Source organism: Lissotriton vulgaris, chromosome 11, assembly GCF_964263255.1.
Source record: "Lissotriton vulgaris chromosome 11, aLisVul1.2, whole genome shotgun sequence".
Classification (NCBI taxonomy): Eukaryota; Metazoa; Chordata; class Amphibia; order Caudata; family Salamandridae; genus Lissotriton; species Lissotriton vulgaris.
Genome location: NC_141699.1, coordinates 375,416,792 through 375,443,953, shown reverse-complemented (window position 1 = coordinate 375,443,953; position 27,162 = coordinate 375,416,792). Strand labels below are relative to the sequence as shown.

Sequence of the window (27,162 nt, the reverse complement as noted above, 5' to 3'; positions counted from 1 at the left end):
TAACCTATGCCAGGCTTTGACCGTAGCATCCACCGTGTTGATATCTCTAGCATGCAGCGGGGGGCGGGTGTGTGAGATTATTGCTGTGAGTGGAATAGGGTGTGCGTCGCTCTCCTCTACAGCGGTGTGAGTGAGGTACGGAACTGCGTGATACCAATACGCCGCATATTGTGCCTGTGCGCACAAGTAATACAGGAGGAAGTCAGGTACCCCGAAGCCGCCCCGTGCAAGTGGAAGTGTCAGAGTCCGCAAATCCACACGGGCCTGTTTACCCGCCCAAATCAAGGTCCGCACCAAGGAGTTTATGTGTCGGAAGACCGCCTGTGGTGGAGTGATTGGTATGTTGTTAAACAGGTATAGTAGCTTGGGCAGTATGTTCATTTTGACAATCGCTATCCTGTCTGCCAATGAAAGGGGCAGATGTATCCAACGTTTTACACTGTCCTCCAGTTTCGACAGCACCACTCCGTAGTTTGCCCTAAGCACCTCATCCGGATCCCTGTGGTACATGACCCCTAGGTATCTGATAGGGTCCTGTTGCCATCCCAGCGGAAAGTCCACCACAAACGTAGAAGTGGTGTCCGTGAGGGGTATTATAGATGATTTGGACCAATTTATGGCCAGACCTGAATGCCCCCCGAACCTTATGTATTCCCTGAGTATGGCGTTCAAGTGGGTCTCCGGGTCCCGGACGTATAGCAACATGTCGTCCGCATATAAGGATATGTGAAGCGGCCTGGCTATGAAGTGCAGTGCCGATTCCTTGTAGTTCTGTCGTATCAGACATGCCAAAGGTTCTAGTGCTAACGCAAATAATAGCGGCGAGAGTGGGCAGCCTTGCCGCGTCCCTCGTTCAATCGCAAATTGATCCGAAATATACCCATTAATCCTGACCCTGGCAGTTGGTTGCGTGTAAAGCAGGGTGACCCATTGCACAAAACGTTTAGGGAACCCCATTCTATTGAGGACAGTGATCATATACCTCCATTCAATGGAGTCAAATGCCTTCGCCGCGTCTAACATGACCGCTACAGCTTTGACTGAAGGTTGTAGATAGTGCGATAGTGCAAATAGAGTCCGGGTGTTATGTGCTGTCGATCTGGAGGGCACAAAGCCGGACTGATCTGGCAGCACCAGACTGGTCATCAGTGGTGACAGCCGCTTGGCTATAAGCTTCGCAAGAATTTTCGAGTCTACGTTTATTAACGATAATGGTCGGTACGAGTCACATTCCTCCGGATCTTTAGAGGGTTTCAGGAGAGCGATAATCATGGCTTCGCGTAACGTGGGGGGGAGCATGCCTTTCTCAAAGGAGGTGCCATACATATCTACTAAGTGTGGCGCTAGTATGTCTGCATATTGTTTGTAAAATTCCGGGGTGAACCCATCCGGGCCAGGTGCCTTGCCATTCGGAAGTGTGCCTATGATCTCTGTAACCTCATCTGCTGTGATAGGCCTTGCTAAGTACTCCCTGTGCGCATCTGATAGCCACCCTATCGCTACATCGTGCAGGTATTCATAGGTGTCATCTGCCGGAGCAGTGGGCTGGGATTTATACAGGGATCCAAATGAAGTAACAAAGCATTTCAGTATGTCATTAGCATGGGTTTGTGTGTCACCCTCCCCGTTCTTCACCCTAAGGATCGCAGTCGGGCCGCGACCTGTGCAGATCTTCCGAGCTAAGACAGCCCCCGGTCTACCTCCTTCCCCAAAGGCTCTAGCCACATGCGTGCGGTTTAAATATTTCATTTCAGAGTCTAGAAAGGTTTCGTGTTCTGTGTGTATTTCGCGGAGTTTGGCCAGGTGTATGATATCCTGAGTGGACTCATACAGGGATTCCAGGTCTCTCATTTGCTGTTCACACCTGCGTATCTGAGTTCTAATATCCTTCAGCACCCCCACTGTGGTGCTAATACAGACCCCTCTAATCGTGGCCTTGAATGCTTCCCAGAGGATGCCAGGGTCATCAGTCGATGGGGCATTAAGGTCAAAGTAATCTTTAATCGCCTTCTTAATCGTGTCTGCATAAATTGCATCAGTTAGAGCACGTGCGTTAAAGCGCCATTGGAAGGGGGGGGGGGTGCGTAACGTGGAATGTCCAGCCGCAGGAGAACAGGATTGTGATCAGACAGCGTGCGAGGGAGCACCTGTAGGTGTCGCACCCATAGTGCCAGGTCAGAGGAGCCCAGCCAATAATCCAGCCTGGACCAGCTGTTGTGGGAAGCATTAATGTGCGTGGCCCCAGGTGCGTCGGTGTTCCTCAACCTCCAAAGATCCTCTAGACCCAGATCCTTCATCATGTGTCCCACCATTGCGCGTGAGTGTTTGTGCTGTTCCACCGAGTTAGCTGAACGGTCCAAACCGTCACGTAGTGTCACGTTCCAATCACCACCACACAATATATGTGCGCTATTGTGTTTCTGTAGGTGTCCCCATACCTCCCTGAAGAAATCCGGGGCATCTGTGTTAGGACCGTATACATTCAGCAATGTCACCTTCTGTCCCCTCAGTGTACCTGATACCATTAGAAACCTGCCTGAAGGGTCCTGTGTTACTGTGTGATTCACAAAGCCCACCCCTCGTTTCACCAAAATGATCACCCCTCTAGAGTAAGAAGAGTACGAGGCCCTAAAAACCTCCTCCGCCCATCTTGCCCCCAGTTGTGCATGCGAGTGTGGGGCCAGGTGAGACTCCTGTAGGAACGCTATATCCACATTCCACCTTGTCAGGCTTGCAAAAATCTGCCGTATTTTACGTGGCTGTGAGAACCCTCTAATGTTCCAGGTTAGAACGTTTAAACTGTGTCTACCCGCCTCCCTGGTCCCCATCAAAAGCCAATGACATAAGGCATGAGCGCTCATCACAAATCAATTGCATAGGGATTGTTAGCATCTCCCTTTTAGTTGCTCCAGTCGACCCAGCAGCGGCTGGGACTAACTTGGAACCAGTACAAAAAGACACTACACATTCTGTCGGCCTAACAGTACAATCATACATCCCACCCCCCCAGAACCCACCCACTCCAGCAACCCCAACCTGCCGAAGCCAGTCCCATCCAGTGCACCAATCCAGAACTCCCATAAACAGTAATACAGTGCCAGAACCAAACTCTTACTGGGTAATACCCTTGTAGAGGTCCGCCAGGGGCACAACTCACCACCTGGTGTACAGGTGTGGGCGATGCTAAAGAAGCTGTATGAAACGCAGTTCAGGTGAATACTCGCCGCCCCCCCCCCCCCCACCCCCCGAACAACCAACAACAAAGCCACTGGCTGAGCAGCATGTCTGGCACAGTGCGTCTCCAATGCAATTTCAACAGTTAATCATCAAGGCACAGTATCCCTCTCCTCCCACCCTTACTGCTCGCCGCACAGAGTGCATTGGGGATCTCTCACAGTCAGTGACGGAGTCGTCCCATAGTCAAAACATATTGAGCAGAGCACAGTAGACAGGGGGGCAGTTTCTCGCCACTCGCGCACTAGCCTGCATTGAGTAATCGCCACAGGGTAATAGTGTCACTTAGTCGTGTACGCCAATAATGCCTTATGTAATGTGCATGTGTCGTGATGCATTCCCAGTACAAAGTTAGTAGTGAGCCGCATCTCCGATCAGAGGCCTCTTAGCCCCATCGGGACCTCTCCACCCAGACACACCGTGCATGTTGAATCAATCCCACTACCGGGCAAACTGGAAAACAGGTTAAAGCAGTCTAGCAAGTGCGGAGATTAAAGTCCATGCTAAAACGCATGATCGGTAACTGAACTGTACACTCACCAGTGGCATACCATGAAACAACCCCTCATTGTTAGTCCGAGTCTCGCCATTGTTCATTTTGCGAATTGTCTCTGATCTCTCGCTGAACCCTTTTGACAAATTCTTGCGCTGCTTTCGGTGTCGGTAGTACTGTCGCTTTCTCCTTCCACACCACCCTGAGGCGTGCTGGATACATCATGGAGTAGACAATGTTCAACTCACGCAATTTGGTCTTCACTGCTGTATATTCTTTCCGGGCCTGCTGGACCGCAACTGTGTGGTCCGGGTAAAATTCCAAGGAGTTCCCTTGATGCTGGATCTTCCCTTTCTCTCTTGCTAGCCGAAGGATCGTGTCCCTGTCGCGGTAATTGAGGATACGCGCAACAATCGGTCTCGGCGTGGTACCGGGCGGTGGTTTCGGGGCCAGCGACCTATGAGCACGCTCCACGATGAAGAGGGGCGACAGGGCCGCAGCTCCGAACAGATCCTTGCACATTGTTTCCACGTAGGTTTCCATGCGGCCTGTGTTGGTGGACTCCGGCAGGCCCGTGATCCGTACGTTGTTGCGCCTCGATTGCGCTTCTAAATCCTCCTCCTTCGCCTTGATAACCTCCAGTAGCCTTTCCATATCTGCGCATTTTGAGGTGGAGGCCCGCGCCTCATCTTCAACCGCGGATATTCGCGTTTCGGCCTCATCCAGTCTCTCTCCATGCTTTTCCTGTCGCGCTGCCATGGTGTCCATTCTGCAAGTTAAGTTGTCCAACTTGCCATTAATATCCTGTATGTTCGATTGTATCGCTAGCAGGATCTTTTCGATGTTGTTATTGGGCGCCTGACCTGCCTCTTCCTCCAGCACCCCGTCAGTGGATTTCTGCGTTTTTTTCGTCTCAAAGGGCAGCTTCTGTTGGTGTTTGTCCGGTTTGCCCATGCTTGCGGGTGGGGAGGTCGCCTTCCTGCACGTGGACCCCGATGCCCTCGTATGTCTGGTCGCCGACGCCGTGTTGAACCCCACCCTTGGGGCGATCGCCGTCTAAAAGATCGTCAGCGCTGAAAGCACCGGGCGAGGGCGACACTCCACCGGTCGTGAGGCAACGTGACCGAAGGCCGGCTGTTCGCTGTCCGCACCGCCGTCTAACAAACCCCCTCCACGTAGTGGACTGGTGGCCCCTCAATCTTGCAGAGAAAGTGTCCCAGTGTGGCAGCTCGCTGGGCAGAGGATATCTCAGGCCTCCCTGACCCCACAGGCGGCGCGTCGTCGCAATATGGCCAGCACACTCCCTCTACACTCAGCGTTTAAGGCAGGCAGCCATCAACTCAGGTGTGTCGCTTCCGCAGGCCTAACGCATGCCAGGTCGTTGTCTCTCCGTGCAGCCTGCGCGGACCTGTAACTCCGGGGTCTGCGAGCGTCCCACCAAGAGGGGCCGCCCCGCACGTGATCGCCAGGAAGGACACGTTATTCACAGCAGACACCAACCCTGGCGCAATAACATGTAGATACCTGGTCTCGTGGGCTGATGGGGTCGGGCAGCGGCGGCCACAGGTCTCCGAGGTATGGGCGAGCCCACGCAGATCTTTAGGCAGCGCCGACAATCGCAGACTGTTTGCTTCTCATAGCGCTCGCCGTCAGTAGCCAGCACCACCCACCCTGCAGGATCGTGGGTACGTCTCCCTCTCCGCTAGCGCTCCACACCGTTCTCCACGCTGGGTGTGCTTCCGCTCGCTGATCTCCCCTCCGCTGTGTCAGGCTGCCGCCAGTGTCTCGTCACTGCCACCGGAGTTGGGGATTATTTGATTATGCCCGCGTTTTTCGTGTCGCGTCCGCCATCTTGTCAGGCAGTGCCTCCAGCGCCTGAACGTGGGTCCCCGGCGCACCGCAGCTCTACAATTTTTGATGCAGGGGTAGTGGGGAGGCCAGTCCTCAGAATCCTACCTCCGCCACGTTTCCCAGCTCCTGGACAGTAGAGTGGTGATTGTCCTCCGCCCGGCTGCTGTGTGCACGTCCCAACGCGGCGGCCATCTTGTCAGGCGTCCGGACCTTTCGCCACGGTCATCCGTAAATTTCAGGGTAGTCGCTGTCCGCCGGGGGCAGTTTCTCAACGTGTTATGTGCTCCACTATTTCGCACATCTTGCTAGGCGATCGAGGGGCCGGTGGCTTGGGTGAGATCGGCGATAGTCACCATAGTTTGCGATCGCCCGGCGGAGCTGCTTCTCAGGCAGCCATGTCGCCGTGCGCCCCCTAGCGCCTCCCAACATCCTGTGATTCTTGGCAAATCCCTTAATCTTTCTGGGTGATAAATTGGTCTATGTAAATCTGCTAATTCAATTTAAAGTATCATGCAAGCCGAAAAAGCAGAAAAAAGCAAACCTTCATGAAAAAATAGTTCCACCAAAGAGGATGTTAAGAGTATTTCGGCTACAGGAAACTGAAAAGAGGAGCAGACGAGGAACAAGCATTGGAATATGCAGGAAAATATGCTACAGCCAATAGAAATACAGGAAAAGTAAGTGGCAAGCACGGGAACCAATGAAAGGCCAGGAAAGAGAGGGGCGGGATGTGAGCCCATTTTAAGATTCATATTGAATACAATAGATTTCACAAGCACTGCACAAGCGCTGTGCAGGTGAAACCTAAAATGACTTTTTACATTAGTATCTCAGGAGAAAAGCACATAGATTCCCCATCATCAAAGCGAACAATCTCCCTAAATAGAGGGAATTTCCACTGCCTAATCATTGACAGCATTATTAGAAACATTACTTGGAAATGACGACATGCTTAACCGCATCGGTGCGGCGGCTTTTCCCGCTGTGCGCGGCATTTTTAAAAATCCCGCGTAACGTGACAAAGCCAGCTCGTCATCCGCGCAGCGCAGGTAACGCCCATGACGAGCTGGCTTTGTCATCCGCAGGGAAGGGGTTAATACTAAATGAATATTTAACAACAAGGGGTGGTGATGGACAGAGTTTCTGAATTAAGCAGAATACTCTCACCCAGTCAAGAGATCAGGGCTAGATCCAACACCGTTTTTTAGCTCACTGCACCATCCCAGCTCAGAACCTGGCTATATGCAAATTAGTCTGTTCCTGTCCCAGTGCATGATGGAAACAGGGCAAACCAAACTACCAAGCCAATTCCTACACTGGGAAGGAAACAAGCTTCCGGGGACCGGTTTCTGGCATTTCAGCCGTCGTCGGCCCGGCTTACTTGAATCCTGATGGTGCAATGAGCAAGGGACTCACATCTGAGTATACCCTTCCACGCTTAGGGTGGACAAAATATTTAACAACAAGGGGTGGTGATGGACAGAGTTTCTGAATTAAGCAGAATACTCTCACCCAGTTAAGAGATCAGGGCTAGATCCAACACCGTTTTTAGCTCACTGCACAATCCCAGCTCAGAACCTGGCTATGTGCAAATTAGTCTGTTCCTGTCCCAGTGCATGATGGGAACAGGGCAAACCAAACTACCAAGCCAATTCTTACACTGGGAAGGAAACAAGCTTCCGGGGACCGGTTTCTGGCATTTCAGCCGTCGTCAGCCCAGCTTGCTTGAATCCTGATGGTGCAATGAGCAAGGGACTCACATCTGAGTATACTCTTCCACGCTTAGGGTGGACAAAATCACCACCCCCTTTTCTGAATCGTTTTTGGCCACTATAGGTGTGGCAGGGTATACTCAGACATGAGTCCCTTTCTCACTGCGCCATCAGGATTCAAGCAAGCCGGGCCGAAGAAGGCTGAAATGCCAGAAACCGGTCCCCGGTAGCTTGTCTCCTTTCTGGTGAAGAATTGGCTTGGTAGTTTAGTCTGCCCTGTTCCCATGATGCACTGGGCCAGGGACAGACTGATTTGCATATAGCCAGGTTCTGAGCTGGGTTGGTGCAGTGAGATAAATAACGGTGATGGATCAAGCCCTGATCTTTGGACTGGGCAAGAGTGGTCCGCTTAATTCAGACACTCTGTTCATCACTACCCCCTTTTCTGAATCGTAATACTAAATAAAGCCATTCCACCAGGATATACGACTGTTCACAGGAATTGCACCAACAAGAAAGTAAGCAGCTTCTTTATTGTATACTAGCAGCCCCTCCCGACGTTGTCCGTGTATGAATTGCTGCTGGCCAGTAGTATATTGTTTTGTAGGATTTCGTTTTGATAGCATTTCTTATCAGTGACAGGCCTGTGAAACTCTCTGCACTGCTGATGCACTTAAGAGTGCGCGTTCAGTAGTGTGTGAACTCGAGTTTCCCTACTTTATTTTTCCTTGCAATATTTTATAGCGTGAACTCGACAACATGGCATGAGGACAATTTACATTACAGAAGAACACATTCATTTGTGGTAGGCCCGGGGAGACAAAGCGATTTGCCTGGAATCACAGGATGTTGAGCTGATGCTGAGATTCGAACGTAGCTCCCCAGCTCTAAAGTTCGCAATTCTAGAACTTGTAGCGGGAGGTGTATCTAAAAGTGTATGTCGGTGCTGGCCATCAATGAGAGAGACCTGTGCATTTTTCAAATGGGTGGTGAAAAAATATGAGTATGTTGCTGGAGATGTGGGCCGCCGTGCCACCAATGTACTTACCGGGGGAGGGTAAACACCCATTATTCCGCAACTTTCTTTCCGCATACCATCACTCCGCATACTTTCATTACGAAAGTACCATGACTCCACAATGCCATTATAACGCATGGCGTTCCATTTTATATGCTTTTACCACGCATACATTTACAACGAAATTCGTTGTAAAAGCATGAATGGTAAAAGCATGTTTTTTTTTTAAATGTTTGGATAAGGTAAGTATGGGTATGGGAGTATATGTTTTGGGGTACTGAGGTATAGGTTTTGGGGTGTTTGGGTATTTTAAGGGTTCAGATATAGTTTTGGGGTACAGGGGTGGATTTAGGGATAGGTATGGGTTTTGGGATACAGGGATATTTTTAGGGTTCAGGGCTAGGTTTGGGTTTTGGGGTATAGGGGTATTTTTAGGGTTCAGGGGTAGGTTTGGGTTTTGGGGTACAGGGTTATTTTAGGGTTCAGATATAGTTTTGGGTTATGGGGTACAGGGGTGGATTTAGGGATAGGTATGGGTTTTGGGATACAGGGATATTTTTAGGGTTCAGGGCTAGGTTTGGGTTTTGGGGTAGTGTGGCATCGTGGTTCTCTGTGTCCTTCATGACATAGCTGCGCTGATGTCATGGAGCACTGGAACCTCACATGGAATGTTATGCTTTGACCTACAAGCAGTTGCTGTCATACCTTGATGCTGGCTGGATGCTCACCTGTGGCTGGGATCTTTCTTCTAATAAACCACTACTTTTCACCTTCAATTTGTGGACCCCTATTTTACATTTGGTGACGAGGATGGGATGAAGATAAGATCGCAACACCTTGAATTGTGGCAAAAGGACGAACCCTCTTTAGAGGAAGTTCTTACTATTGCTAAGAGGATAGAACATTCTATCAAGTGTGTAGAAGTCATTAAAAAAAATGGTGAGAACAAAACTACTAAAGACACAGTGAGTGTTGTAAAATCTACTCCTAGAGTAGGCGAAAATCAGCAGAAAGAGTCTAAAAATGAAAATGGTGCAAGCAAAATTCCCTATAAAAAGGAGAACAGTCTTGATTTCTCCCAAGTAAGGTGTTATAGGTGTCGTAAAATGGGACATTTTGCCACGGATAGACAATGTCAAGGTTGGAAGGCATATTGTGGTAAATGTAAAAGGAAAGGACATGTTACCTCATGTTGTAAAGGGGGAAACTACAAAGGTAGAGTGAGTGAGATATTTTATGACTTTGAAAATGAATGTAATTCTGATGAAAATCTACATTGTGGCCAAATTTGTATACAGACTGTAAGTGCTGAAGATGCAAAGAATTCGCCTTCTGACGAAATTTTAATAGAAGGTTTCCCCACAAATGTTTTGTTTGATTCTGGAGCAAAAATCACTATTGTTGCAAAAGATTTTTTCTTGAATAAGTTAGGCCAAAAACTTGAGTTGTCTCGCCCTGACATAAGACCTTTCGGCTATGCGGGACAACCCATTAAGCTACTTGGGGTGTGTGAAGGTGTGATCAATTATAAGAATAGGTTGACCAGAGCAAAAATTTATGTTTCTCAAAAGGGAGATAGCATAATAAGTTGGTTTGCTCTCAAGGATTTGGGTGTTATGCTTGATCCAAATTAGACTCCTCCTATTGTGTTAAAAGAGCCTTTTCCCTCTACCTCCCATACTATTTCGCTGGTCTCTCAAGATTTCACCACTGAGTTGAAAATGAGGTTTCCCAAAGTATTTTCTGAAGACTTGGGGTGCCTGAATGATTATTATCATCGTATCATTTTGAAAAAAGGTGCTGTACCTGTTTGCTGCAAAGTATGAAATGTACCTGTGGCTGTCAGGGAGCAAGTTAAAGCTGAACTTGAGAAGCTTGTCAAAGGAGGCATTATTGAAACAGTAGAGGGGACGGAATGGGTTGCCCCGATTGTTGCAGCTAAAAAAATCGGACAACTCTCTTCGTCTCTGTGTTGATTTAAGGGAGCTCAACAAGTGTGTGGTCACAGATCATTATCCTTTACCCAAGATTGCTGACATGCTTATGCTACTCAAGGGTGCTAGGATTTTTAGCACCATTGATCTACGGTCCGCATACCATCAGATTAGGTTGGACGAAGATTCGAAAGATTTGACCTCCGCATCGGTTTTCCAAAGGGCATTGGAAAATGTCTTAAAAGGTCTACAAGGTGTGAGTATACCAAGATGATATTCTTGTGTTTGGCGTGGATAATTCGCAGCATGATTTGAGGCTTTTTGCAGTCTTAGAAAGACTATGTACTGCAGGTTTAACTGTTAAGATTGAGAAATGCAAGTTTAGGAAGACTTCCATTAACTATCTAGGTCACACGATTACTGAAGGAGGAATTTTACCTAAGGAAGATTTAATCTCTACCATTTCGAAGTTGTCTTCCCCACAGAATAAGGACGAATTTATGAGTTTTTTGGGACTTGCTGAATATTATAGTAAGTTTGTGAAAGATTTTGCCTCTTTGTGTGCCAACATGAGATATTTGTTGAAGAAAGGAGTGGATTTTGTTTGGGGAGAAAAATGTCAACATGAATTTGAAGTCATCAAGAAGAGGTTAGCTTCTGCCCCTAAACTGAGCAGTTTTGATCCTTCTGAGAGATCTATTTTGATTACAGATGCAAGTTTGAAGGGTTTAGGTGCGGTACTGGTACAGAAGTTTGAGGGCACCGAGAGGGTCATTCTTTTCTTGTCAAGGAGTTTAAAGGGAGCTGAAACTCGATACTCAGTTATTGAGCGTGAAGCTCTCGCTGTTTACTGGTCAGTCAAGAAGCTCAAAAACCTATTATGGGGAACCACCTTTGAGGTTAGGACGGATCACAAGCCGCTTTGTGAAATCTTAAAAAAGAAAGGAATTGATGCTGTGTCTGGAAGGATCACTAAATGGGTTGTTGGTTTGCAAGATTATGATTTTGATGTAAAATATCTACCTGGGGTGGAAAACAAGGTAGCAGATGCCTTATCCCGCCTTGTTCCTAGTTCTGAGACTAATGATGAGGAAGATTGTGATGAAGACGATGAGATGGTTTGTGTTGTAGAGGAGGCTGTCATTGATAAAGTGAGGTGGTTGAAGATGGTTCAGGAGGATTTGGTTCTCGTGGAGGTTCTTAAACTATTAACGACAGGATGGAAGGTCAAACCCAAATCTAATGAAGGCCTCGAGAAATTTTGGCATGTCAAAGATCAGCTTTCAGAACAGGATGGCTTACTTTTTAGGGGAACTAGATTGGTTCCACCTCTAGTTCTTCGGGATGAGCTTATGTCTTTAGCACATATTGGCCACTTAGGAGTCTCTAAAACCAAAGAGATATTGAGGAGGTCCTATTGGTGGCCTAATATGGATTTAGAAGTGGAACATAAGGTTAGGGATTGCATTGACTGTGCCCTTAGTGAGAAGGTAGCAAAACCTAAGGTTCAACCTATGGTGATCAGAGACAGACCGAATGCACCCTGGAAAGAAGTTGGTTTGGATATTTTGGGGCCCATTGTGTCTGCTGGTTGTGAGTGGTATGTTCTGGTCCTTGTTGATTTCTTTTCCAGATGGCCAGAAATTGCCATTACTCGTGGCATCGAGACTAAACATGTGGTGGCCTTTTTAACTAAACTTTTCGCAAGGGAGGGCATTCCCAACACCATTCTCACGGATAATGGTCCCCAATTAGTATCTAAAGAGATGGAGCATTTTCTGTTAGAGCAAGGTGTAAAACACAAAAGGTCCTCTTTGTACCACCCAGAAACCAACGGTATGGTTGAGAGATTCAACCGTGTTCTCAAAGAAACCATCAGAATGGCCAAGTCTGCTGGTACAGATTGGAGAACAGATGTCTTTAAGAAGGTTAAGGTTTACAGGATATCTCCCCATGCTGTTACTGGGAAGACTCCGTTTGAACTTTTTAGGTCACGCATTCCCAATACCCTTGTAGTACCTGCATGGGTCAATGACCTACAACCATGTCCTCATGATGTTCGTGATGACTGGATGTTGCGTGAATCTTCTAGAGTTGAGAATAGAAAAAGGAATTTTGATGCAAGGAATTCTGCAAAGGTCACGCCAGTTAAAGTGGGAGATTGGGTACTCATTAAAAATCCCTGTAAAAACAACAAGGCTACCTTTAAGAAGCCTATTCGGGTCATTAAAGTTTTTAAGAATGCCATCAAAACTGCAGATCATCGTGTTTGGAATTTGAACAGGGTGGTGGTGGTTAGTAATGATCTTGTGGAGGCTTCCTGCAGTTCTCATCGTCAAATTCCTAGTGGTGAACCCTCTTCACTTCTTCGCAAGTCTGCAAGGGTGTCTCATTCTCCTGAGTATTTAAGAGACTATGTGACTGTGTGATTTTCCAGATGGCCAGAAATTGCCATTACTCGTGGCATCGAGACTAAACATGTGGTGGCCTTTTTAACTAAACTTTTCGCAAGGGAGGGCATTCCCAACACCATTCTCACGGATAATGGTCCCCAATTAGTATCTAAAGAGATGGAGCATTTTCTGTTAGAGCAAGGTGTAAAACACAAAAGGTCCTCTTTGTACCACCCAGAAACCAACGGTATGGTTGAGAGATTCAACCGTGTTCTCAAAGAAACCATCAGAATGGCCAAGTCTGCTGGTACAGATTGGAGAACAGATGTCTTTAAGAAGGTTAAGGTTTACAGGATATCTCCCCATGCTGTTACTGGGAAGACTCCGTTTGAACTTTTTAGGTCACGCATTCCCAATACCCTTGTAGTACCTGCATGGGTCAATGACCTACAACCATGTCCTCATGATGTTCGTGATGACTGGATGTTGCGTGAATCTTCTAGAGTTGAGAATAGAAAAAGGAATTTTGATGCAAGGAATTCTGCAAAGGTCACGCCAGTTAAAGTGGGAGATTGGGTACTCATTAAAAATCCCTGTAAAAACAACAAGGCTACCTTTAAGAAGCCTATTCGGGTCATTAAAGTTTTTAAGAATGCCATCAAAACTGCAGATCATCGTGTTTGGAATTTGAACAGGGTGGTGGTGGTTAGTAATGATCTTGTGGAGGCTTCCTGCAGTTCTCATCGTCAAATTCCTAGTGGTGAACCCTCTTCACTTCTTCGCAAGTCTGCAAGGGTGTCTCATTCTCCTGAGTATTTAAGAGACTATGTGACTGTGTGATTTATGCTTTTATGTTAACTCTTTTTCTCCTCCAATTTCCTTACTGATTTATGCTTTAATCTTAACTCATTTCCTTTTGTAATTTTGTTACTGTTGTTAAGAAGGGAGATGTGTGGCATCGTGGTTCTCTGTGTCCTTCATGACATAGCTGCGCTGATGTCATGGAGCACTGGAACCTCACATGGAATGTTATGCTTTGACCTACAAGCAGTTGCTGTCATACCTTGATGCTGGCTGGATGCTCACCTGTGGCTGGGATCTTTCTTCTAATAAACCACTACTTTTCACCTTCAATTTGTGGACCCCTATTTTACAGGTATAGGGGTATTTTTAGGGTTCAGGGGTAGGTTTGGGTTTTGGGGTACATGGTTATTTTTAGGGTTCAGGGCTAGGTTTGGGTTTTGGGGTACAGGGGTATTTTTAGGGTCCAGGGCTAGGTTTGGGTTTTGGGGTACAGGGGTATTTTTAGGGTTCAGGGCTAGGTTTGGGTTTTGGGGTACAGGGGTATTTTTAGGGTCCAGGGCTAAGTTTGGGTTTTGGGGTACAGTGTATATTTATAGGGTTAAGATGCGTTAGTGTTTAAGGGTGTTGGGGTATTTTAAGGAGTAAGGGTGGGTTATGATTATGGGTGCAGGGGTATTTAAAGGGAGCAGGGTGTAAGTACCTCACGATATGAGACATGGCATGAAAGGCGAACGTACCACACGCCCCCAGCGTTTGTCACGCCCCCCCAGCACACGCCCACAGCCCAACGCAGACACGCCCACAAGGGACTACTTTGCTGACACGGTTCTTTTACCTTTTAAATGTATATGGTGGGCGTCTGCATAGCCTATGTCCTTCTGCTGCAACTGCCCTTTCCAACGCTGTATTGGGTGTTGTGATTGGTGCTGTGGTTCCTGAGATTACCCGCCTCAAAGGTTTGGACTCTCTCTTTATTATATTAGTATGGATATGGATACAGGCTCCATCAATCAAACTCACTACTCGAACAGATGCAGCTTAAATCTGCATGTATCATATCTTGCTACTAATGTATATCAGGGCTCGACAAATCTGAAAAATTGTACTAGTCCTGCAGGTCTAGTAACTTGGAAAATCCCCTCGACCCAACTGCAACCTACTTGACCTCTGTCTTTGAAAACAGAGCAAAAGTGACAAGTTAACAAGATTTAAAGGCATCTTTATTGCTTAGTTCCTTTGTGAGCAATAAAAATGCCTTTAAATCTTGTTATCTTGTCAATTTTGCTCCGTTTTCAAATGCAGAGGACAAAAGTCAGTTTGTTTCCTACTCGCCAGAAAGGGCGAGCAGGAGCTAAAAATAGCTCGTCCTCATCCATTCTCCCTCGTAAATGCGAGCGGGCGAGTGGATTTGTCGAGCCCTGTATATAGAAAACATTTTATGTGGAATACTTAGTATATTTCCTCAGTCTTATCCTACTGGAATAATCCAACCCAACATACAAATTTGTGCAAACGTCAGTACTTTGATTGACAGGACTGCCCTTCATATCACCAAATCATTCATCACTAACTCAAGAGGTCTAAAACTTCATCTATGTGTCTTTGGACCCACACTTGCCTCGATGCATCGGTGTATGCCATATTTATAATACAGAGGCTAATATACAGCTTTAAAAGATGTAGATTTCCTTGGAGTAACCACCACACAATCCCGTTAGATATCAAACTACCATCCAAAGACAAATCTCCCACCAGGAACAAAATATGTGTCTTCACGTACAGCCTGCACCCTTGCTGCCTGTACCAAATATATTCAATGACAAAAACACAGCTAAAGTGGAGATTTGATTTCGAATTCAAAACAAAAACAACTTCAATTTGCATGCTATGGATAGAACTGCAGTTCATTACTGCACAACTGCTAAGCAAACTATAACTTGCACACTAGATGCAATCCTCATGACCTCACACTTAATGTGACCAATGTAATTAGAAAGGTCATAAATAATTTTACAGATAAGATTATCTGTCTCTAGTAAGCACTTTACGAAGCAGTTTGCATCTTAATGTAATAGTGTATTTAGTGTTGTAAAGCAGTTTTCATCCAATGTCTTTAGTTTTATATGCATTATGCATCTGTGATCATGTCAAGAAGTACTTAGTCTTTGCTGTATAAAACAACAAAAATAGATTAGTGACAAAGTTGGTTGTGTTTGTGCATGGACTCAATATTGTGATCTTCACAGTCCTATGTGCACAGTTGTCTCACTTCTGCCAACTCTTTAGATTAGGAAGTAGACAGGAACAATGATTCCTTACAACAGAAGTCAACAACAATAAACACAGAGATGCAACTATATCAATGTCATATAAATCCCAATGGGAAGCTGTAATTTTATTTACCTCAAAAAGAAACCCTAAGAAGTGGGACATCGTATCTCTGTGTTTATTATGGTTTTTGACTTGTATTGTAAGGGGTCATTGTTACTGTATAATTAAAATCAAGACTAGCTGTTTTCCGTTATTAATGATTATTGCAGGTAAATACAGATGACAAAACATCTATTTACTGTCTTCATTTGTTTTTAAATATGGATTAAAACGGAAATTGTTTATCTGGAGCAATTCTGAATGTTGTGAGTCATGTCAGCCAGGCCAGTAGCTATGTGGATTTACAGGTAAATTTGTTAAAATAGGCAGAGTTTACTAATAGGGGCTAAGGGGCTTACGGAGTGCGTAAAGTTGATACTTAAATGTGCATATTTTCATGTGTATTGATTAATAAACCTATGGGTGTTCATGTAATTGAAACAAATCCTTGTATGAATGTACATTTAATCGATTAAATAAATGCGTGAAAACACTAATTTCAGCTTTATTTTTTTTCACAAAGTACAATATAAATGTGGATAAGCACAGGCAAAATGTGTAAAAAATAAATATGGATAAATACTGCTAGAAATACCATAAAACTGGAAGCCCTAATCTAAAGATTTATGTATATTTTCAAAACACAAGGGACCCAAGTAGTTTGGCAGGGACCGTGGGTACAAGTAATTATGCTTCTGTAGCTCCCCGTGCCATCCTTTCTTTCACATTCCGATCTACTACGTCTCACCCATCAAAACCTATTTTCTTTCCACATAGCTACCTCTTGCTCCAGGTTAGAACTGAACTAAATTAGATCTTTTAGTGCTAAATTCATCACAATCCTACCAATTTACCATGTAACACTAAAGGGTCTTTTACCTTCCACATACTCTTCCCTCACAATCTTACATGTAAACAAAAGCAGGCAAATCACAAGCACTTTTACACAGCTCGAGTTCACAATATTCAGGGTCTGCACAAGGTATCCTACCTGGGTCGCTCAAGGTATACTAGTCAGCGGCTCTAAATCTCTATGAATCTTTACCCCACTACCTTCAACACACTGCCACACTTTTCTCTCACTCAACATCTTTGCTTTTTCGATTCCCGACTTCATACTTCTTCTTATACTTTCTCTTTTCCAGCACAGCACAGTTCCTCTCTGGACCCAAAAATTATTTTCAAAGTCCACTTTTGTGTACCTCCTCCAAGTTATGGTTTTCTGTCATTTTGCTACTTATATGGCTATAAGTACATTTTAAAAAACTGAACAGAATGAGCTAATAATGCACAAACGCCTAGAAAATTGCGACCTGAAAAAAGTGGCCAAAATGAACAGCTATCAGGGATGAGAATTATTTCGGTCCTTGCTGATGTAGCAATAGTGGCAGCTGTTAAAGGTAATTCATTTATGACTGTTCAAAAAAATGCAGAAGTTATAACTACAATGCAAATCCTGTGCAGCATTTTATGTTTTTTTAATGCTGTCAGTGAACAATCACCAATTCTTCCCTTAAGAGAGCTCATGTTTTTCAGTTCCACGTGTTAACTCAATTATATTTTCACGTATTTATTTTGCAATTGTATACAGCACAAATAAGGCCCAAGGGCATCAGAGCGATTTACAAGAGAACAGAAGCTTGAACACTAGTCACAAACAAACAAGAAAGTCAACAAAAATTAGGCAAATTATATTTGGGCAGGAATGAGCTGAAGAAATCACAGTCTTAACCAAAGTGACTTTCATATAGAAGGACCTACCATAGCCATGGTGTTTTTTTAATAGGATTTTTTGTTCATTTTTAAAGGTGGAGAAACATGAGGTCATACAAAGAGCTGATGGAAAAAAATGTCAAACCGTTCTATTACTTCCTGAGAAGGCCTGTTTCATAAAAAATTTTCGTAAGAGAGTGACCTTCAAGCTCCTCACTCACGCCTACAAATCCCTCAATATCAGACCCCAATACCTCAACGAAAGAATCTCCATCTTAACACCCAAGAAAAGCCTCCAATCTGCAGAACTTGCCCTAACCGAAATCCCGCGCATCTGCAGAGCGGGGTGTGATCCTTCTCCTACATCGCAGCCAAGACATGGAATAAAATCCCACTCGGCATCAGACAAACTCCCATACTGCAAGCTATCAGGAAGAACCCAAAGACCTGGTTCTTCAGATGAGCTGAGCTCCAGCATCAATCAGACCCTGCAGGATTTCGCAGTTTGCCGCGAAATCTGCATTTTTGTAAAAATGCTGCGATTTTTACAAAAGTGCATTTTATTTTTTTTGTGGACCAAGATTGATTGGTAAATAAAAAGGGGGAAAAGTATTTCAGAGTGCTGTTGCAGGCTGAAGCACTTAATACATGGCCCATTTTGGGAACCAGCAGAATAATTTTATATGGCTGGATTAGAGAATATAAAGTAGTAATGATGGAACAGTAGGGCCAGAATACTCAATAGTATAAGTTTAGACCTCTCATTTCCTCTGCCCAAGCTTAGATAGTTAATTTAATTCAAGTTTATTCTTTCCATTTTTGGACTTAGTATTAATTTTATATTTGTATAAAATGGACCATAAATCCCAAAATGCAAAAAAAAAAAAATCATGACCTGGATGACCTACTTACAAAAAGGACCTTGAAAACCTGAGAACTCTAACTAAAGTGAGCCCCGTGGCAGGACCACTATTTATTTGTGGGTGAGGTAGGTATCTGTGCCCTCCCCCAACGTATGCAGACTGTGCATGAATGAACATATTTAGAGTACCCTGGATAGTTTTGCATGCATGAACATATTTAGAGTACCTTGGATAGTTTTGCAGCCAATTTTTTCCACCTTTGTGTGCATGCAGAATGCGAAAAGTGGTCGGTTAATGTTGCAGACTTAACCCAATGTGTAAGTTCCAAATGAGTGTATTTTTATAACCTCAGCATACAGAAGTGAACCATGTCGAGGGTAGTGAGCCAAAATCTGTTTTCTAATTTCCTTCTGTTTCAGAATTCCTGCTATGTTTTTTTTTTTTTTAAACAAAACCAGGAGCCACAATTTCCACACCTGCAGTAAGACACGTTCTAAGGGAGGAGTGAGATCATGATGCCCCTAAGAACAGGTTAATGTAGAATAGGTAACGCCATGAAGAAAGGCATGGATATATAATGGTGGGAGAGCAGCAACTGTGAGTACAACCGGGGACGAACTTGAGCTGAGTGAGGTCGCTGTAGGCTAAAACACCTCCCAGGGGCTGAAGTTAATGTCAGACCCTCCAGGATTTTGCAAGAATGAATGATTATGATTACAATAAAGTGCGCCAAATTCTACTAAATTTCCATATTTGTCCGCTAAATTTCAATTTTTGTGCCGCTAAATTTGCTAATCCATGCCGCTCTATCCTGAGGGGTCTGAATAGACAGCTATTGAAGAGCTATTAGAATAGAAGTGATGCAGCCAGATTTCTTTTTGCTTGTAGCAAACTGTGCTGCCGCATGTAGCACTGCTCTTGTGGTGGGGGTGTGGGGGGCAGGGAGCAAAAGAACTTTTTGAAGTCTAGAAAAGAGCAAGTTCACATAGTCCAGTCTGGAGAGAGCCAATGCATGGACTATAGACTTCAGTCCTGTTCTGGAATGAGCTGTCTGCTGCCTCAGTGAAGCCTTAATTAGTGACGGGTCCTCTTGGCTATAACAGGGATTTGCCTTTTAGGGTTAAGCAGGTTATAAAGGATAAAATCTCGAGATATGGTGCTCTCCATAGTGGACTCTTTGTAATCCAGGGAGAAGGACTACATCCACTCTTGTACAAGAAGGTTGGATTTTTTCTGTGAGATTAGTAGGAATTCTGTTTTTATAGGGTTAATTTAAAATAATGGTTTAACATCCACTTCTAAATTCTTGCCATTGTGTTGGAATAGTAGGATGACATTATAGGATGCGTTCTGCAGATAAATCTAGATATCTTCAGGAAAACAGGTGCCAAGGAATCCTGCATTTACTGAGAATCTTTCAGACTGATTCTAGATCTAGAATGAGCAGGGTCAGTGAGAGGACTGAACCCTGCCGAACCCTCTCTTGGAGACTGACAAATAGGAGGTGGACAGGTCCATAACTAGCCCCTAAATGCGGAGGTTAGCCAATACAGGTTTCTGGGATTTGTAGTATATGGGATCACATGATAAAAAATAAAAATGTGCATGAACTACCCATGTAGTAGGGTGGCAAGGAATAATGAATTAGCCAGGGTAGTCAAGGTTTTTTCAGATCTCCCAGCAAATTTCACAAAATTTAGTACAGGTGACTGTTACAAAGCAGACTGCAGGCTGAAGGAATGTGAAGTAAGTTTATTATAACAGCCCCACACTATGGTAGTGCGTGGGTAAGCGGAACATCAGAAGAATGACAGTTGGTGTCAACGTAATCAGCTGGGGAAAGGAATGGAATGTGGGGGAACCAATGGGAAGGGGAGAACACTGGGAAGGTTCACGCGCAGGGGAAAGGGAGGTACCAAGCGCAGGGGTGCAGGGGGGGGGCATGGGTAAGATACAACACATCTTCCTCTCTATAGAGTTTTGGCAACAGCGCCACGGAATGCAGTGGCAGCATGCAGGTGGATGCATAGCCAGTTGGGAGTTAGTCACACACATAGTCATCTAAACGTTTAGGTCTGCGGATGGTTCTTCCGAACCTTCCAGAGGCCGCGTGTAAGTGTGGTGCACATTCGGTGTCCGAATGAGAGTCAAGGTCAGATCTGCCGAACCGACCACTGAATCTGTGACCATTAGACGCAACTTCAGAATCCGAATGAGGGTCATCCTGACAACTCCGATTACAAGTCGAAGTGCGGGGATTGACACCTGCAGACCGATCTGTCGATTGACCATAGTCAGAGTCAGGTTGGAGGTCACGTGTGCTGTTGTTTCTAGACCTATTATTCACATCAACATTAGATCTATCAACATCTACCCACAAATCATTGCTGACAGTAACATGCTGCTGATGACCCTGGGCCTTGTCACTGGGATGATAGTTCGCCAGTCTGCTCATGTGCCAGACTTTTCCATCACTGAGTCTTGCCGCATTGTTAAACAGTTCGTCGATGTGAAGTGGGGCGGTGAATCTGCTTTCTCCTTTCTTCACTTTTTTTTCCAAACGAACTTTCACAAGATCGCCAACCTTGAATGAATGATCTTTTGCGCTGTGTCTAGAATCATACCATTCTTTGTAGTACTTCTGTGCCTTGATGATGTTATTTCTTATGTTTTCAGGTGACCATTCGATTTGTTTTGATACAGACATCCACCCCAGATCAATGCTCCTGGGCTGTCTGCTTCTCATGAGAATGAAGGGTGCTGTGCGTGTGCTTGCACAGGGGGCAATCCTGAATGCCCAGATAAGTTTGTATATTTCCTCTTCCCAGTTTAAGTTTGCATTTCTGGATAGTTGTATGTGCCCTTTCAAGACACGGTTGAAACGTTCAGTGAGGCCATTACCTTCTGGATGATAAATTGAAGTGGTGTGGTGGGTGATACAGTTCCTAGACAGGAATGACTTGAATGCTTCAGAACAGAATTGCCGGCCATTATCGGTGATGACGGATTTGGGTAAACCTTCGCTGAGAAAGAGCTTGTCCAAGAAGTCTATGCATTTGGAGCTGTCTATTTCCTCCACAATCTTAATTTCTGGCCACTTGGAGAAGTGATCTATTGCCACCAAGATGTACTTGATTTCTCCATCATGTCCTTCTATGGGCCCTACTATGTCCAAACCTAATTTCTCCCATGCCATTTGCGGGGGTTGAATCGGTGAGAGACTGACTTTTGACGTTTTGAGAGTTTTGTCTGAGTCACAGCATTCCATACAGTTCCTGACCTGGACCTCGATTTGCTTGTCGATACCCGGCCACCAATAACTTGCCCTGACACGCTGCTTGGTTTTGGTGATGCCAAGGTGGCCAACGTGACACAAACTTAGGACTTTGTCTCTGAGTGTGGCAGGGGCTATGGCTTTACCCATTCTGTACAACACGCCGTTTTCCAAACTGAGTTCGTTTCTAGTTTCCCAAAACACCTTGATATTGTCCTGTAGGTTGCGCTTATCAGGCAATTCAGAGTTGATGAATTGGCATACCATTTGCAGGGTGGAGTCGCGCGACATGTGTTGACCCCATTCTTCCGCTGATATTCCATCCAGGTCAGTGTTGAAGAGCAGAGCTACTTTCTCCTCGTCTTCTTGAGCGATCACGCCATCCGTGTGAGGCAGAGGTAGTCTGCTGAGGAAGTCTGCAATCTTGTTTTTCACTCCTGGCCAATATTCAGCCGAGTAGTTGTAATCCAACAACTTGATAGACATTTTGCTGAGTCTAGGTGAGGCATTTTGTAGACCAGAGGCTGTCAGTATCTTGATTAACGGTTTGTGGTCTGTGCGGAGATGGATTTTGTAACCCCACACATAAGCTCTGAAGTAATTGAGCGCCCACGAACACGCCAGCATTTCACGCTCAATGACAGAGTACTTCTCCTCCGCAGAGGTGAGCGACCTGGAGGCAAAGGCTACAACCCATTCTTGGTTAGATGAGTCCTTCTGTGCTAGCACAGCTCCAATGCCTTTGTTGCTTGCATCTGTGGTGAGGTAGATATCTGCTTTGGGGTCAAAGCCTTTGAGGAAAGGCGCCTCGCTGATTTCCTTTTTGATGGTAACAAAGGTGTTCTGACAGTTCGGTGACCAGACAAATTTGGTTTTGTTTTTCAGTAATTGTCTTATGCTGTAGGTTTTTTCAGAGAAATTCCTTATGAATTTGGAGTAATACTCAGTCAAGCCGAGAAAGGCTCTTACATCCTCTTTGCTTGAGGGACATGGGGCATTAAGGATGGCATCCACCAGACCTTGTTTGGGTTTGATCCCGTCACGGCTGATGGTGTGCCCAAGGTAAACCACTTCGTCCTGTGAGATTTTACATTTGTCTAATTCAACCGTTAAACCATGCATTTTCAGTTTGCAAAACACTTGTCTAAGGCGTGTGTCATGTTCCGATTGGTTGCTGCCCATGACCAGGATATCATCTTGGAAAAACCTGATACCATCAACACCTTCCAGAATGGATGTCATGACCCTTTGGAAAAGTGCTGCGGCTGAGGCCAGGCCAAATGGTACCCTGGTGAACCGATAGCAACCAAAGGGTGTGATAAAGGTTGTGAATTTTTTACTGTCTGCATGCAGAGGGATCTGGTGGTATGCAGATTTTAAGTCAATTATGGAAAATACACACATATCATTGGTGGCACTAAACATCTCACATATACGTGGTAGGGGATATTGATCAACAATAATGTTCTTATTGAGGTCCCTGAGATCGATGCAGAGTCTGATTTTCCCATTGGGACGTTTGACCACGACCAAGGGGGAAACCCACTCTGCCGATTCCACAACTTCTATAATGCCATCCTTGACAAGTCTGTTCAATTCAGTTTGGACATCACTTCTCACAGACACTGGTAGATGTCTTACCTTGTGAATGCAAGGAACAGCTGAGTCTTTGAGTTCAATTTTGTGTTCGAAACTGTTAAGAAGGCCAACTTTACCAGAAAACACTTCGGGGAATTCTTTTTGTATAGACAGTTTACAGGAATCATTTATTGACAGGACGGGATCATCACTATTGGGATCGAGCATGATGCCTAGATCAGCTTGGTCACTCCAGCCGAGGACAGAAGGGCCTTTTTTTGCAACGTAAAGTCGGCAAAATGCTCTTCGGTTTTTAAATTCGAATTCCAGATCACGTGTACCAAGGAATTCAATGTTGTTTCCCGTGTAGCTTCTAGCAATTACTTTGGGTTTCTCTAGAGTTGGGCCAATTCTATCCGTGAATTGCTTCCAGACATTTTCGTTGATAATAGTGAAGGGAGACCCAGAGTCTGCCATCAGGTTGACTGTCACCCCTCCCAAACTGACATCACACATGGGTTTTTTCTTCTTTGTGGGCGTGACTTCTAACACGTCATATTCGATTGAGAAGACATAACTGACATTGTCGGAGTCGGAATACTCTGAATCCTCTTCGGTGGAATCACTCTCTTCTTGAATTTGTCGTACCTGCCTGCTTTGTTTGTACATTTTCCTGTTGCAAACCTTAGCGATGTGACCGGTCATTCCGCATGACGAGCATTTTTGATGTAAGGCTGGACACCTTCTTGAATCAGCTAGATGGGTTGGGGACCCACAGCGATAGCATTTGAGTTCAGTAAAATCGTTGTCCCTTGTATTGCTGCGTCTGTCACTGCTATGCTTCGATCTGCTTGGTTCACTTCTCTTGTGATAATCATGACTCACTTCTTTTTTGTTTCCTTTCATTTTGAGTTTATTGGCATTGGAGGACTTTATAGCTTTAATTTCTGCTGGTTCATCAATAACAGCTTTGGCGCATCTGCCTGTAAGTTCAGCTTTCTTGACAAGGGCAACAACCTCCTTCAAAGAAGCCTCTCCATTGACCCAAAGTTTGTCCTGGATATTGGGATTGCTTGCGTGCATTATTATTTGATCACGCACGAACTCTTCTTGCAGTGCTCCAAATCTGCAGGTTAAGGCCAAGTTGTTTAAGGCAGCAACGTAATCCTCAACACTCTCATCCTTACCTTGCTTCCTTCTTGAAAACTTGTACCGATCAACAGCAACGCACACAATGGGCGAGAAGTGATCGTCCAGATCATCTAGGGCATGTTGGAAAACATCATCACCAGTTCTTACTTTCTTTTCAATGTTATTGTAGGTCTGTTACAAAGCAGACTGCAGGCTGAAGGAATGTGAAGTAAGTTTATTATAACAGCCCCACACTATGGTAGTGCGTGGGTAAGCGGAACATCAGAAGAATGACAGTTGGTGTCAACGTAATCAGCTGGGGAAAGGAATGGAATGTGGGGGAACCAATGGGAAGGGGAGAACACTGGGAAGGTTCACGCGCAGGGGAAAGGGAGGTACCAAGCGCAGGGGTGCAGGGGGGGGCATGGGTAAGATACAACACATCTTCCTCTCTATAGAGTTTTGGCAACAGCGCCACGGAATGCAGTGGCAGCATGCAGGTGGATGCATAGCCAGTTGGGAGTTAGTCACACACATAGTCATCTAAACGTTTAGGTCTGCGGATGGTTCTTCCGAACCTTCCAGAGGCCGCGTGTAAGTGTGGTGCACATTCGGTGTCCGAATGAGAGTCAAGGTCAGATCTGCCGAACCGACCACTGAATCTGTGACCATCAGACGCAACTTCAGAATCCGAATGAGGGTCATCCTGACAACTCCGATTACAAGTCGAAGTGCGGGGATTGACACCTGCAGACCGATCTGTCGATTGACCATCGTCAGAGTCAGAGTCAGGTTGGAGGTCACGTGTGCTGTTGTTTCTAGACCTATTATTCACATCAACATTAGATCTATCAACATCTACCCACAGGGGGGGCATGGGTAAGATACAACAGTGACTGTTGTATACTGTGGCACTGGGTGTACTTACTTTATTTCAGATGATCAACCATAAGGAGGTCTGTAATGCTCATGTAAAGCGCTCTGATACCTCAGGGTCTAGCCAGCGCTATATAAAACTTTTAAAATAAATAAAGGTTAGTAATGGTGTCGGGGTGTTGCTGCTCAGGCAGCTCCCGTTGTATGAACAAAGACCAACTTTAAGTATCTATTTTTCGCAGCTTAAGTTTCCAACACTGACGTTCCGGTTTTCAGAGCAGATCAACTGAAAACAGAGAGGGTGGCTATTTCAACTTATATATTTGTGGACTGTCTTGGTCCCAAAACTTGGTCAACTTAGTGACCATATGATTGTATGGATCTGGACATTCAGATCAAATTGTTACTCGAATTGGAGATAGAGGTTGTTTAAATCAATGAATCCATACAAACCACAATTATTGCAACACAGGTAAAGATATGTTGAGTTACTATTATTTTTGGGGAAAGTTGGGCATTCAACTTTCCCCTTAACATGATGTACCTCAGAGGCCAAGTCACAGGTATATCCACCTGCCCACAGATATGTTTGTTTTTGCTTTTTTATTTAATGCAGTTATATGGCGTTAACTTTACCCAAAGGTGTCAGAGCGCTTAAACAAAAGAACCAGGTAAGTTACAAAAGATACACAAGATAGCCTAAACACGCTAACAAGTTACATATATACAGTTACAAGGGTACGCAAGATAGGCTGATGTAGAAGACAGGATTGTCTTAATAAAGCAAGGAATCCAGCGTAGATTAAACATAAATGTATTCCATAGGTTCCAACCACAAGAGGAGCGCCTCGTTAGTCCGAAGTCCAACAAGCAACTGAACATGCTCAACGAACACCAGACTTCCGAAGGCTCCCCACACTTAAAGCAATACATTCTGTGCAAGCGATACACGTACATTCTAGGCAGTACATTCTAAACATGAGCAAGAGATTCAATTACATTACACTACAGCTGAGCACGCTAACAAGTTACAAATGTGAAGTTACAACACTAACAAGCTGCCTATTTAAATTGTAAAAAATAAAAAGTGTCAGCGTTAGGTTAAAACAGGAGTAAAATACATATACACAGTTGACCTCATGCGAGTGCTAGATGGCCGTAAGGGTAAAGAAATAGGTTGAATCTGTTCATTTCTCGCCGCCCTGCCAATCTAATAGATCACCCTTCCAGTTCCTGCCTCCTGATCATGTCAATATCTGTCACTGGCTAGCTCTCCAACCCCAGTTTAAGTTCTCAAGTGCAGCCCACGGTTACCACCTCACATAGTTATGAATCTTATAACCCTTGATTGTCACTGCCTCCGGACTTGTATTTTCTCCCACTCTCCACCCTATTTTTTCCTACCCTTACACTGCGATCTCACGCTTACAACCCTACCGCTCACCTGTCCGTAGCCTCCATGGTTCCGAAACTGAGGACAGCTTGTTTGAAATCGAAAGCATTTGCTTTAGTCCGAGGACGAGGTTATTCTTCCTGCAGCTCAGGACCAATTCGCCACGCCCACTATTCGTGGCTGTATACAACCCTAGGCTATCTCCATGCACAGCAGTCTTTCTTCTATGGAGGTGTCTGGAACTAACTTGCTAGTGACAACAAGAAAATTAGTGACGTAATATAAAGCTTTTCGTTCTAACACCGAGCAGCCACTTTTACTGTGCTTCGCGACGGCGACTATTCTGCGCACCAGGCACCTGTAACTTTAATATAACATATGATCGAGTCCCAGTTATTATTTTATTTACCCGTAGCAATAGCCGCTTGTGATTTTCTCCAGTTACTTCAATTCTAGGACTACAAACCATTTCCGCTCCAAGATGGCCCCTATCCATTCATTAGTCTTTCTTCTCTTTCCAAACCC

General features: G+C 45.0%; 1 protein-coding gene across 1 annotated transcript in view; it reads right to left on the bottom strand.

Moving 5' to 3' along the window:
- LOC147679800 (E3 ubiquitin-protein ligase MARCHF5-like) overlaps positions 1 to 26,857 on the bottom strand; it is a 61,161-nt gene extending 34,304 nt beyond the window's left edge. The window contains exon 1 of the mRNA XM_086942478.1: positions 26,689 to 26,857. Coding sequence (XP_086798604.1) covers positions 26,689 to 26,705 — 17 coding nt within the window. The 5' untranslated portion in view covers positions 26,706 to 26,857. The remainder of the gene's footprint in view (positions 1 to 26,688) is intronic.
- Positions 26,858 to 27,162: the final 305 nt, after the last annotated feature.